General features: G+C 43.8%; 2 protein-coding genes and 1 pseudogene across 10 annotated transcripts in view; 2 read left to right on the top strand and 1 right to left on the bottom strand.

Moving 5' to 3' along the window:
* Positions 1-5,106, bottom strand: part of KYAT3 (kynurenine aminotransferase 3) — a 40,946-nt gene extending 35,840 nt beyond the window's left edge. For 2 of the 9 annotated variants that reach the window (XM_053591676.1, XM_053591674.1), the window contains exons 1-2: positions 1,021-1,085; positions 80-233 (exon numbers count right to left, since the gene is read on the bottom strand). Coding sequence is in view for 1 of the 9 variants with exons in the window: in XM_053591672.1 (XP_053447647.1) it covers positions 1,021-1,064 (44 nt within the window). In the remaining 8 variants the exon portion in view is untranslated. Of the gene's footprint in view, positions 1-79; positions 234-1,020; positions 1,455-4,842 lie in introns of those variants that run through there. The other 7 variants (XM_053591681.1, XM_053591673.1, XM_053591679.1 and 4 more) reach the window with 5 other exon arrangements.
* Positions 5,107-5,455: 349 nt separating this feature from the next.
* On the top strand, positions 5,456-7,992 carry LOC128585993 (mortality factor 4-like protein 2). Its single transcript, XM_053591453.1, has 2 exons — positions 5,456-5,622; positions 5,730-7,992. The coding sequence occupies exon 2, from the start codon at positions 6,474-6,476 to the stop codon at positions 7,338-7,340; it is 867 nt and encodes a 288-aa protein (XP_053447428.1). The 5' UTR covers positions 5,456-5,622; positions 5,730-6,473; the 3' UTR covers positions 7,341-7,992.
* Positions 7,993-8,009: 17 nt separating this feature from the next.
* Positions 8,010-10,601, top strand: LOC128585992 (L-lactate dehydrogenase B chain-like; annotated as a pseudogene).
* Positions 10,602-13,086: the final 2,485 nt, after the last annotated feature.

The following is a 13,086-nucleotide window of genomic DNA, read 5'->3' on the forward strand; positions in this document are numbered from 1 at the left end:
ACATACAAAATTTGTCTTAGCAATGTTCAAGTATATGAGGTCTGACAATTAAGTTCACGAACTCATCACCTGTGCTTACCTTGGTCGCACTGTAGAAGCAACTTGGTAAGGTTTTGTCACTTTGGTATATCAGTGTCTCACAGCTGTGTTTGTGACAACATGTGGCAGTGTCTTGCTGACACTGTAGAGTTCATTATTGTTTTTGTGTGCCCGCCGTGGCAAGAATGTTGGAGCTTGAATTAGAGCAATGGACAAATTTTAAATATCTTGTTAAACTTGGCAAGAGTGGAAGCAAAATAAAGGACATCTTAATCCAAGTTTATGGGATAATACCATGAAGAAAACAGCAGTGTAACAATAGATCAAATGTTTTTCTGAGGGGAGAGAAAGCATCACTGATAAAGAGAGGCCAGGGTGGCTAGTAACGAGCACAACTGAGGAAAACATCACAAACATTTGTCAAATTGTGTGTCAAAATCATTGGCTGGCTGTGAGAAGCATAGTAGACCAAGTGAACATCGATAGAGAAACAGTTCAGAAAATCCTAAGCAAAAATCTTGGCACGAGAAAGGTACATGCAGGCTTGGCACCCATAGCTCAGTGGGTAGGGTGCTGGCCACATACACCAGGGCTGACAGATTTGAACCCAGCCCAGGCCTGCTAAACAACAATGACAACTACAACAAAAAAAATACCCGGGTGTTGTGGCGGGCCCCTGTAGTCCCAGGGTACTTGGGAAGCTGAGGCAAAAGAATTGCTTAAGCCCAAGAGTTTGAGGTTGCTGTGACCTGGGATGCCATGGCATTCTACCAAGGGCGACATAGTGAGACTCTGTCTCAAAAAAAAAAAAAAGAAAAGAAAAGACAAAAAGAAAGGTGTGTGCAAAAAATGGGCTCTTACATCACAACAATGCACCCTCCCACACGGCACTGTGAGGAAGGTTTTAACCAGTAAACAAATAACAATATTGGAACACCCTCCCTCTTCACCTATCCAGCCCCCAGTGACTTCTTTCTTTACCTGAAGATCAAGAAAATATTGAAAGGAAGACATTTTGATGACATTCAGGACATCAAACATAATTCGATGACAGCTTTGATGGCCATTGCAGAAAAAGAGTTCCGAAATTGCTCTGAAGGATGGCCTACGTGCTGGCTTCAGTGTATAGCTTTCCAAGTGGAGTGTACAGCTTCAAAGGTGATGGTGGTGATATTCAGCAATGAAGTATGTAGCACTTGGGCAGCGCCTGTGGCTCAGTGAGTAGGGCGCCGGCCCCATATGCCGAGGGTGGCAGGTTCAAACCCAGCCCCGCCAAACTGCAACAAAAAATTAGCCGGGTGCTGTGGTGGGCACCTGTAGTCCCAGCTACTCGGGAGGCTGAGGCAAGAGAATCACTTAAGCCCAGGAGCTGGAGGTTGCTGTGAGCCGTGTGATGCCACGGCACTCTACCAAGGGCCATAAAGTGAGACTCTGTCTCTACAAAAAAAAAAAAAAAAGAAGTATGTAGCACTTTATCTAGGATGAGTTCTTGAAACTAATTGTCAGACCTCATACCATACGTTGTTTTTAAGTATAGCACCCATGTTGTCTCACCTGCCTCTTTCTTGCTATTTCATTACTCCAGATTGTTATGTCTCAACAGCCTCACGGATGTTTTCTCCCAACCTGATCTCCTGACTGCCTGCCATTCATTAGGGATTTATCATTAAGCAGCATAGGGCGCTGTTTTTCTAAACCTCAAATACTCGTGATTGTCTTATGTAGTTTAGTGTCTTCAGAGACAAACCATCAAACACCTGCCACTCCCATGGCACTGGTCCTATCTTCCATCCTGCCTTATAATGCTCCCCTATAGTTATACCCTGAACCTTGCCATTACCCCAATCTGGTCTGATTCCAAATAATTGAAGCATTCTGCTCTTTGACCATAAACTACCAATCCTTTCAATTTTCTTAATTATTCAAACTTTCAGGACTCTTCAGCATCATCAGCATCTCCAGGAAGCTGCCTTTTCCCCAATCAGTCCTCACCTTCCTTGTTTGCCCAGCTTACATGGAGCTCCACTACTTCAACAATGCTTGTGATGATGCCCTAACCCTCCTTGCCCATCTTCCCATCTGTCAAACCCTGGCCTTGGATGAACCCAACAGCAGTGTCTGTTTCTTCTGTCCTGACAGCCACAGACTGCTGGAGAAACTTGCACAGGATAATTGTTTCACCACAAATTCATGGCCATCAATCTCAGATTGACCCCAAACACCCTCCCATAGTTCAAAATGATTATTTTAATTTTTTCCATACTCTTATAACCTAAAATTCTCTACCTTTATCTTCATTCCAAGCAGATGACCTTACTTCTTTCTCTCTTTCTTCTTCTTCTTCTTTTTTTTTTTTTTTAAGACAGAGTTTCACTCTTGCCCAGGCTAGATTGCAGTGGGCCTAGCTCACAACAACCTCAAACTCCTGGGCTCAAGGGATCCTCCTGCCTTACCCTTCCAAGTAGCTGGGACTACAGGTGCCCAGCTAATTTTTTCTATTTTTACTACAGATAGTGTTTCACTATTGTTTACGTTGGTCTCCAACTCCTGAGCTCAAGGGATCCTCCTACCTCGGCCTCCTACAGTGTTAGGATTAGAGGCATGAGTCACTGTGCCCAGCCTGACACTGCTTTCTATCACAGAGAAAATAGAAGCCATTAGATAGGTCCTCTCTTTACTTGCCCAAATCTAAAAAGCCAAACCTAAAAAAAATCCTTGCTTCTTCCTTTCTAGGATTCAAAGGAAGGTCATTTCCTTTAATACCATTCTCCTACCCCTTAGATCTGTTCCCTCCACCTGTACAGAGACCTTGCCCAGCTGATCATCAATCCTTTCTCCTGAATGTTCATCTTGCCTTTCTTAATCTCTTCTGGTTAAAAAAAAAAAAAACCCAAAAACAGACAAAACTAAACAGAACACAAATAAACAAACAATAAATCTCTTGACTCTACCTTCTCCTCCTGGGTCATTTTACTAGCTCCCTCCTCAGTCTCCACCCCACAACTCAGTGTAATATGACTTTTGCATCCATTGCTCCATAGAGGCAGCTCTTGCTAAAGTCAGTTTTGACCTTTATTATTGTTAAATTGAGTGGTCATTTTACGACTCTCATTTTCCCTGAGCTTGCTGAAGCTGTAGATACTGCCAGCCAAGCCATTCCCGCCTCCCCAGGAACCCCATGTTCCCTTGGTTTGTGACCATTACAATACTTCATTTTCCTCCTACCTCCATCACAAGCCACCATCATATAATGGAAATTCCTCAAAAGCCCAGACCTAGGCTCTCTTCTCATCTCACTCATTACTCTCTCCTAGGTAATCTCATTGTGAAAAAAACATGGAGCATGAATGGAAAAACTGCTCCCAAGAATTCTAAGCAGGCTAACAGATGCAGATTCAGACCTTTTGAAGCAAGTTATTTTTTTTCTGTACTTTAAATAAACACACTTGAACAGCGCTTTCTAATACAATTAACATTGCATGTGTACATTCACTAATAAGCCAAATAAATTAATACATTTGGGTGTTGAAAAAGTTGGAGATCAAAAGGCATATGGCTTTTAATTCCAAACAATATTTTCACTGTGCTTTCCTAGTTTCTTCCTAAAAGCAATTTCTGTGAAGAAAAACAGGCGTATTTTAATCAGGGAGATCTAGTCAATCTAATCACAGTATATTTACATTGGGTAAACTCCATGCACAAATACACATGATGAACAGGAAATTAATTTGTCGATATGTTATCAATGGAGCAGATGGTTTAAAATGAAGATTCAGATTTTGGGATGGCCTGAAGCTGAGCCGGCTGGTAAACTGATGGGGGGCAGAATCCAAAGCTAAAAGGCAGACAAAGCAATTAAAATGAACTAAGCTCTGGATTTACTTTAAATTTATCACCAAATAAACACTTAACATGCGGAGAGCAGAGGTAGGAAGAGATTTAGTTTATTTGACAAAGCTCAGAACATCTGGATTAACGGCTACCGCTAATAAAGCACAGCCCACACTGCCACAAGCGTCCGACCAAGGGAAAGATTATTTTCCTATCATGCTGTTTATCCACTTCTGGAATGCTTATAAGGCTCACTGATACAACACAGGGCGTCTAGAAGGTGAACAAGGTATGCTTGGGGAAGTACAGTGGGAAGGACAGGCTTCAAAGCCAGAGTGGAAAAAATCAGCCAGTTAGTCAGCCCAAGATTTAAGAAGACAGAGCCCGAAATTGCTGAAAACCTGTTCTGTGAAAATGGGATCCGGGAAACTATTCCAGGCATACTTATTCCAGAAGTAAGTATGGCTCCCTGAGTGGGAGTTAGCAGGGATTAGGTTTTAGCACACAGGTAAAACTAAAGGTCGATCTGCAACCGGAGCTTCTGGTGCCAAGCGGCGCGGGGACAACTCTCCCCTCAGCGGCGGAGGAGCCCACAGGTGGGACAGGCCGGTGGCGGATTCGGCGGTGGCCGGGGGCTTGGACTGCTAAATCCGCTGGGATTCCAAGCGCAGCAAATTGGACTACTTTTCTCATTTAACTAAAACTTCTGGATTCCACTAACATTCATCTATATGGCAAGTTAAAACAAGACTTTGTTTCCTTTTCAAATAAAAAAAATCCCAGAGTCACCCACACCAGATTGCTTTCTAAACGCCCAAACTGCAAAAACCAAGAGCAAAAAAGGGCAAGAGAATGACAGGAGTCCAGTCGTTCCTTCCTCGGCACCATTCCTCCTCGAAAAGAAAGTGTGCTAACTGCAGGATCGACCCTGTGCAGCGATCCCCGCAGTCCTCCCGGCCACCCACTGGGCACCTCAGTCCGGCAGGGCGAGCCCGAGTCCCGCCGGAGGTCCAGCCCGGTCACTTGCGAGGCGGACAGTGGGCCGCAAACTCCTCCTCTCCTGGCGGAGCCCTTGTCGTCCCTCCGCACCGAGGCGCCGCGGGTCGCCACACACACCTTGCTCACGCTCAGCAACCTCGCTTCTGAGGTTCGAGTCCCGCTGGGGCTTGAGGCCTGGGTGGGGGGGGTTCGGGCGTGTGCGCGGAGCCCGCGCGCGGACGACGCAGGGCGCGCATGGGCTGAACGCTCCGCTCCTCTCCAGAGTGGGTGGCACCGGATGAGCCCGCAGGGCGGGAGGAGGGAGGGGCGCGATGGGGCGGGCCTGTCTGTGGCCCGGGATTGGCTAAGGGCTTTGGACTCCTGGCGCTCATTGGCTGCAGGTATTGCGGACGCGACAAGGCAGACCCAGGGTCCAGACCCGAGTGAAGGGGCGGAATAGGGCGGGGACTTGGATGTGGATGAGGACTGGGAATGGATGGCATTTAGGCTCAGGGCTCCAATTGGATGTGTGTGGCCCTTTGGGTTGGGGCAGGTGGCGTTAGGACCAGGACTGGTTCTGCAGGATCGGCAAGCGCCAACCAACCTCTGGACTTGTACGAGGACAGGGTTCCAGTTGGAATAATTTTAGAAGGTGCCCAAGCAGGGCAAGCCTCTAAAGTGAATGTGGAAAAGGAATTGTAGATGTATTTGTCACCGGAGATGCGGATAAGGAGGGAAAAAGCGGAGAGAAACTTTACTTTCCTGAACAGTAATGTGAGTTTGATCCGCGAAATGAGAATGAAAAGGGTGTGGGTGTGAGACTAGAAGAGAAAGATAAAAGGCAGTTTTATTTATTTTTTCCTTTTTTTTTGATATTTCAGGTTAATGTGAAGATACGAACGACCAAGTCGCAATATTTGAATTTATTAGGTAGACTCCCTCTTGTAGTTATGTCCTGCACCCGAAAGGTGTGTCATACACCCCTACATTGTGGCCATTCACTGGGAGCACCCCAAACCCCTGTCCCCCCAACTTGAATTGAAATGAGTTTTTCTCTTACGTGAGCAGGATTTAGATCATCTCCTGGATTTTTATTAGTATTGGGCACGTTGGATATTTGCTTTTTCATTTTTGTGATAAATGATAGTTTTAAAAGGACAAGGAAGAACACCATCGGTTACTTTAGGGAGTGTGGTGTTAGCAAAAGGAGTTTCTGTCAAAAATCTAGTTTTGTACTTAGATTTTCTTCCTCTCTACTTTAAAAAGATGAGCGGAGAGGGAGTGGGAGTAGCATTATCATTGCTATTCAGGCCTAGAGAAAGGAACAAAAATCTTTGGTTACTATGGCGGTTGGAGGAACGGCAGTGATCACACGTCGTCTGCTGGGAAGAACTGGACTCTCGTTTCAGGTCACCGTCAGAAAAGCTAAGTTTGCTCTACAGTAGGGATCAGGAGATCTGATCCTGATTGCAGAACCGTCCCTGATTACAGAATCTTGGGTTGTGTTTCCTACTTCATCCTTCCAGACCATCCCAGAAGACCTGTAAGATTCCATCTGGGAAATCACTAGCAGTTCTTAGAAGGGAAAGACGGAGGATTGTTGGTTGGAATAAAAACGGGGTTGAATGAGTTCCAGAAAGCAGGGTTCTCAAACTCGTGGACAACAATCTGCAGAAGAAGACAACTTCAAAAAGCCAACTAGAAGCAACATGCAGAGAAGTAAGAGGAGAGGGGCTTCCTCTGGAAAGAAGACAGCTGCTCCACAGCAGAAAAATCTTGAGCCAGCTCTCCCAGGAAGATGGGGAGGTCGCTCTGCAGAGACCCCCCCTTCAGGATCTGCTAGGAAGACAAGAAAGAACAAACAGAAGACTCCTGGAAATGGAGATGGTGGCAGTGCCAGCGAAGCACCTCAGCCTCCACGGAAGAAAAGGGCCCGGGCGGATCCAACTGTTGAAAGTGAAGAAGCATTTAAGAATAGAATGGAAGTTAAAGTGAAGATTCCTGAAGAATTAAAACCATGGCTTGTCAAGGACTGGGACTTGGTTACCAGGCAGAAGCAACTTTTCCAATTTCCTGCAAAGAAGAACGTGGATGCAGTTCTTGAAGAGTATGCTAATTGTAAGCGGTGGCAGGGCAATGTTGATAATAAGGAATATGCAGTTAACGAAGTCATGGGAGGAATAAAAGAATATTTCAATGTGATGTTGGGCACTCAGCTGCTCTACAAGTTTGAGAGGCCCCAGTATGCTGAAATTCTCTTGGCTCACCCTGATGCACCAATGTCCCAGGTTTATGGAGCGCCTCACCTACTGAGATTATTTGTAAGAATTGGAGCAATGTTGGCCTATACACCTCTTGATGAGAAAAGCCTTGCATTGTTGTTGGGCTATTTGCATGATTTCCTAAAATATCTGGCAAAGAATTCTGCATCTCTGTTTACTGCCAGTGATTACAAAGTGGCTTCTGCTGAGTACCACCGCAAAGCCCTGTAAGGGTCTACTGACCACTCACTGTTTTGAGTCTGGTATCTGTAAACACTTTTTGTTCTTAGTCCTTTTCTTGTATAATTGATGTTCTTTAAAGTTGTTAATGTATAACAGGGCTTCTGTTTCCGTTTGTTTCCTGTTCTGTTTTAAACAGAAAATAAAAGGAGTGAAGCTCCTTTTCTTGTTTCAAAGTTGCTACCAGTGTATGCAGTAATTAGACAAAGATGAAACATTCAGTAGAACATTTTATTGCCTAGTTGACAACATTGCTTGAATGCTGGTGGTTCTATCCCTTTGACACTACACGGTTTTCTAATATGTGTTAATGCTACGTGAAAAAACGCCCTGATTCCTAGTGCCAAAGGTTCAACTTGATGTATATACCCGAAAACCCGTGCATTTGTGCTCTTTTTTTTTTTTTATGGTGCTTGAAGTAAAACAGCCCATCCTCTGCAAGTCCATCTATGTTGTTCCTTAGGCATTCTATCTTTGCTCAAAATGTTGAAGGATGGTGATTTGTTTCATGGTTTTTGTATTTGAGTCTATTGCACGTTCTAACATGATAGAGGCAATGCATTATAGTGTAGCCACGGTTTTCTGGAGAAGTTGATATTTTAGGAATTGTATTTCAGATCTTAAATAAAATTTGTTTCTAAATGAAAAAAAAAAAAAATCTTTGGTTAAAAGGAACTAGGTACTGGGCAGTGCCTGGGCTCAAGAAGTAGGGCGCCGGCCCCACAGACGGGGGGTGCCGGGTTCGAACCCGGCCGTGGCCAAAACTGAAAAAAAAAATAAAAATAAAAAAGGAACTAGGTACCAGGAGGTTCAGAAGACGATTAGGTGCATGGAGAAATTATTGTCTGTAACAGAGAATCCACCCCTAGATTGTGAGCTGTTGTGAAGGGCATTCCTTCGCCAATGCTTTCCAGCCAAAAGACCACCAGGAACACCCTGTAAAGGAGAATGCTGGGTTTATTACTTGTTGCAACAAGGGAGAACACACATCACGGGAATTATGGGTCACCTCCATACAGGGTAGAAATAACTCATACGATTGGGGCTCAAATTTGGTGATTTGGGGAAAGGGTTCAAGGAAATAAAGGTTTGATTAGCAAGAGGGGGTAAGTCTAACATCAGGCATCATCATACATGGTACCTAGAAGGAGGGAGGAAAAACGCAAGGCTAAAGCTGTAACTGGCTAAGAAGCAACAATCATACACATTATTAGCTGGGAGGCGGGATAGTTTGGTATTTTTGTAATTTGCACAGTGACCTTGTTTTTATCTGTGTTTAGGCAAGATTATGAAATAACTTTGTTTGTTGTACTTCATCAGGATCACAGAATGACCTTGTCTGATGTTTGTGTTCTGTAAGGTGGTTATGTTTTAATGAAGGAATACCACAGCCAGTTCTTAACCATACTAAGGTTAAATATCAGTCCAGTTCCTGATTCCAGGGACTACTTTTCTTTATCTCATATTTACAAAATATGAATTGAGTACATACATACTGTTGCTACCAGAAAGAATGAGGCAGGGAGTGTCTTGAATCTTACATTCTGATAGGGAGAAAGGCAATAGACAAGTCAGTGCGAAATGATTTCGGAGGGTGACAAGTGCTATGAAAGAAGCAGTGATGGGTGGAGATAGCTGAGCATTTGAATAAGATAGTCAGGAAAGGCACCATCAAAGAGGTGACATTAGAGCCCAGAATTCAATGATAAAGTTTGCAAAAAATGATTGTGGAAAGGAAGAAAGGCCCTGAATGTGGGGAAAGGGCCTGTAAAGTGACTCTCTGAAATTACTGGCTAATAGGTGTATTACCCTTACACCTTCTGCTTATTTGTTCTCTGAATAAAAAGACAATATGGGGGACACACACGGCTAACATTGTCTTTACACAAGTATTACTGCCAGCTTGAGGGCCTTCTCTCTCCTGTGCTTGATGGCAACTCTTAAGGAAAAACTCATTGCATGACTTGCAGAAGAAGAGGCAGCAGTCTAAAATAATAGGATCACTATAGTGGGTGTCAGACGAGTTAGCATGGTGTGTGCTATCAGCATTCTGGGAAAATCTCTGGCTGATGAACTTGCTCTTGTGCATGTTCTGGAAGACAAGCTCAAAAAAGGAATAATGGATCTGCAGTTGTGGCAGATAAAGATTACTCTGTGACTGCCAATTCTAAGATTGTGGTGGTAACTGTAGGTGTCAGCAAGAAGGGGAGAGTCATCTCAACCTGTGCAGAGAAATGTTAACATCTTTAAATTCATTATTCCTCAGATTGTCAAGTACAGTCCTGATTACATCATAATTGTGGTTTCAAATCCAGCAGACATTCTTACAGCGGTTACCTGGAAACTAAGTGGATTACCCAAGTATCATGTGTTTGGAAGCGGGTGCAGTCTGGATTCTGCTAGATTTTACTATCCTATGGATGGAAAACTTGGCATTCATCCCAACAGCGGCCATGGGTGGATTTTAGGAGAACATGGTGACTGTTCAAGTGTGGCTGTATGGAATGAAGTAAATGTGGCAGGTGTTTCTCTCTAGGAAATGAATCCAGAAATGGGAACAGACAATGATAGTGAAAATGATGGTGGGTTGAGGGTACCTAAGGAATCATCAAGCTAAAAGTATATACCAGTTGGGCCATTGCATTAAGTGCAGCTGATCTTACTGAACCCATACTGAAAAATGTATCCAGGATTCATCCCACATCAATAAGGTGAAGGGGATGTATGACACCGAGAACACAGACTTCCGGAGTCTCCCACGTATCCTCAATGCTCAAGGATTAACTAGTGTTATCACCAAGAAGCTAAAGGCTGAAGAGATTGCTCAGCTCAAGAAAAGTGCAGATAGCTGGTGGGACATCCAGAAGGACCTAACAGGCCCGTGACTACTGAGCTCTAGGCTGTAGAAATTTTAAAAACTACAATGTGATTAACCCTGAGCCTTTGCATGGCAGTAATAGTCATGCAAAGATGTTTATTCATCCATTTACATGGATCACAGTTAGCTTTTATCTTCCTTAACATGTGAATTGGTTCACAGAATCAAAGCCCAGGCTTGATTTAATGCTTGCAATATGAGCCCTTGAACAAATAAAATTACCTATCAGAGTGTGAAAAAAAAAAGACAGTATATTCCTTATGCAGGTAAGTGCTTTCTTCTTGCCCAATCTAAAGAACTGAAGATATTCTGAAATGCAGCAGAAAGAAGGCAGTGTGCATAGTATGAGTAGAATAGTGGATAAGCCAAATTGCCTGGTTACAATCACAGCTTTTCAATTCTCTAGCCCTGTGACCTTGGGCAAGTTACATTATTTTCTCTGTGATTCGATTTCCTCATCTGTAAAATGTGATAACAGAACCTAACTCATAGTGCTTTTGTGAGGATTGAAAGATTTAATAGACGAAACAAATAAAAAAGAAAAACAAACAAAACTTAGGTCAATGCTCAGTTCTTAGTAAGTAGTATAAAGTGGTTCCTTAAGAAAAAGAGAATGAGAATTTTTAGGATGGGGCTGCTAGTTATCCCCCACTATTTAGTATTCTTTTCTATCTACAGTAAGAGAGCCCCCAAATTAACCAGGTGTGGTGGTGTGTCTGTAGTCTCCGCTACTCAAGAGGCTGAAGCAGGATGATACCTTGAGCACAGGAGTTTGTGGTTGCAGTGAGCTGTGATGACACCATTGCACTGTAGCCTGGGTGACAGAGTGAGACAGTAGGAAGGTGGGAAGGAAGGAAAGAAGGAAGGAGGGAGGGAGGAAAGGAAGGAAGAAAGGAGGGAGGGAGGGAAGAAAGAAAGAGAAGGACGGAAGAAAAAAGTTGTTTATTTGCTAAAAATTATTTATTGTGTGAAGCATTTAATATGTGCCTAGCACCCTTCTACACTCTGTTGATGCTGTGATGAACAAAAAAGACAAACACTCTGCCCACTGGTGTTTATATTCTAGTAGGGGAGACAGGCGATGCTTTTGAACAAATTCATATGTGATACAAAGTAGTGATAAAATATTGTGAAGAAAAATAAAAATTCTGGCCACTAGATGGAGCTCATATCTTTCACATGTCGATTTGAATGACCAGGAATTCTGAATGCTTGATAAACTATTAGAGTGTTTAGGTCAAGGTGATAGGTTCTCTCTCTTCTCATCTCTTTCCTTCCAATTTAGATTTTTTTTTCCCTACTAATTGACTGTTAAGGAGAAATAGGATTAGGAGCAGTGTGAAACCAACTCCTTCCTAAATCATGGATATGCTCTTCTCCCAATTTCCTGGATATATTTAATTTTATGTTTTTATTTGTTTAATATACATATTCAGTATAGACTTCTAGCTCTTTTTGTTGTTGTTGTTATTTTGTTTGTTTCCTGGAGACAAGGTGTCACTCTGTCATCCAAGGTGGAGTGTAGTGGCTTGATAGTAGCTCCCTGCAGACTCCAACTCCTAGGCTCAAGTGATCTTCCTGCCTCTGCCTCCTGAGTCACTGGGACTACAGGCCACACACTACTGCACTCAGCTGAACTTTTTATTTATTTATTTTTTTTGAGGTCTCACTATGTTTTGGAGGCTATTTTTTAGCTCTTTATGAGAGAAACTATAACCTGTTTCCCAGTCCTTGACAGAGTACCTTGTAAGTAACCTTGAATGAATGAATTCCTCTAGCTTACAAAGTTACTGTGTTTTAGCCAGGTGTGGTGGCTCACGCCTGTAATCCCAGCACTGTGGGAGGCTGAGAAGGGAGGATTGCTTGAGCTCAGGAGTTCGAGGCTTGTCTGAGCGAGAGTGAGACCCCGACTCATGGAAAAAAATGGAAAAACCCAGCCAGGCACACGGTGAGCACCTGTAATCCCAGCAGATTTAGCCTCAAGTGTTTTGTAGATGCCCTTTATCAGTTTGACCAAGTTCACTCCTGATATACTTGTATCACTGCTGATACATTTGTATGGGATGGAGACTGGAGGCCTCTGCTGATTTCTCAAACCCCGCAGGGTGGAGACCCTAAATCTCTCCTCAGCCCTCTTAAAAGGCACTTTAAACTGCTAACCTTGGCTAAGAAGAAGCTTTCCCAGGAAAGCACTTGTTGCTGGGATCACTCCTGAAGTGGCTGTCCACTTACCCATTGTGCTGAAACTGGTCTCACTCTGCCCGTGAGGGCTAAGGCTGTAAGGTGTCTCAGTCCCTGCCTTTAGGCTGCTCAGTCACTAGATTACTTGCTCCATCCCCATCCTTGCTCTGTGACCCTGACGGTGGAGCTTGCCAGGGCAGTTCTCCCACAATGGCTCCATGTGGCCCACAGCCAAACACTATTAGCTGTGTCTCGCTCAGTGGCTCAGTCTGAGACCCTAGCAACGCTTAAAGTCCTCTGCTCTCTTGCCCAAGTTTTCCCAAGGTAGTTCAACTGAGTGCCAAGTCAAAACAGCTCACGGGTAAGGCCTTTCCAGTTTGCAATCTCACTGTTGCTATACTTACAACTGTCAGAGGGATTAGACCAAACGAACACATGCAACCACTTGCTAGTTCTCCACTGCTTTTGTCCTCCTCATGGGGTCCAGAGGTCCCTTGCCTGTGTCCCCAAAGGGATGTTTCTGGGCAGATCCCACCAGCCAGAGATGCCTGGAGTCTTCTCTCCCCAGACTCACTGTGCCCACTTGCAAGCCAGAAGCTAAATTCTTAAAAGTGAATTTTCCGCTGGATAATACTCATGACAGAGATTTTATCTGTACCACCTTTATGCACTTGGGTT

Source organism: Nycticebus coucang, chromosome 5, assembly GCF_027406575.1.
Source record: "Nycticebus coucang isolate mNycCou1 chromosome 5, mNycCou1.pri, whole genome shotgun sequence".
NCBI classification, from domain to species: Eukaryota; Metazoa; Chordata; class Mammalia; order Primates; family Lorisidae; genus Nycticebus; species Nycticebus coucang.

Bases quoted from the DNA above. Each gene is read 5' to 3' on its own strand.
- LOC128585993 (XM_053591453.1), top strand. From the start codon at position 6,474: ATGAGTTCCAGAAAGCAGGGTTCTCAAACTCGTGGACAACAATCTGCA.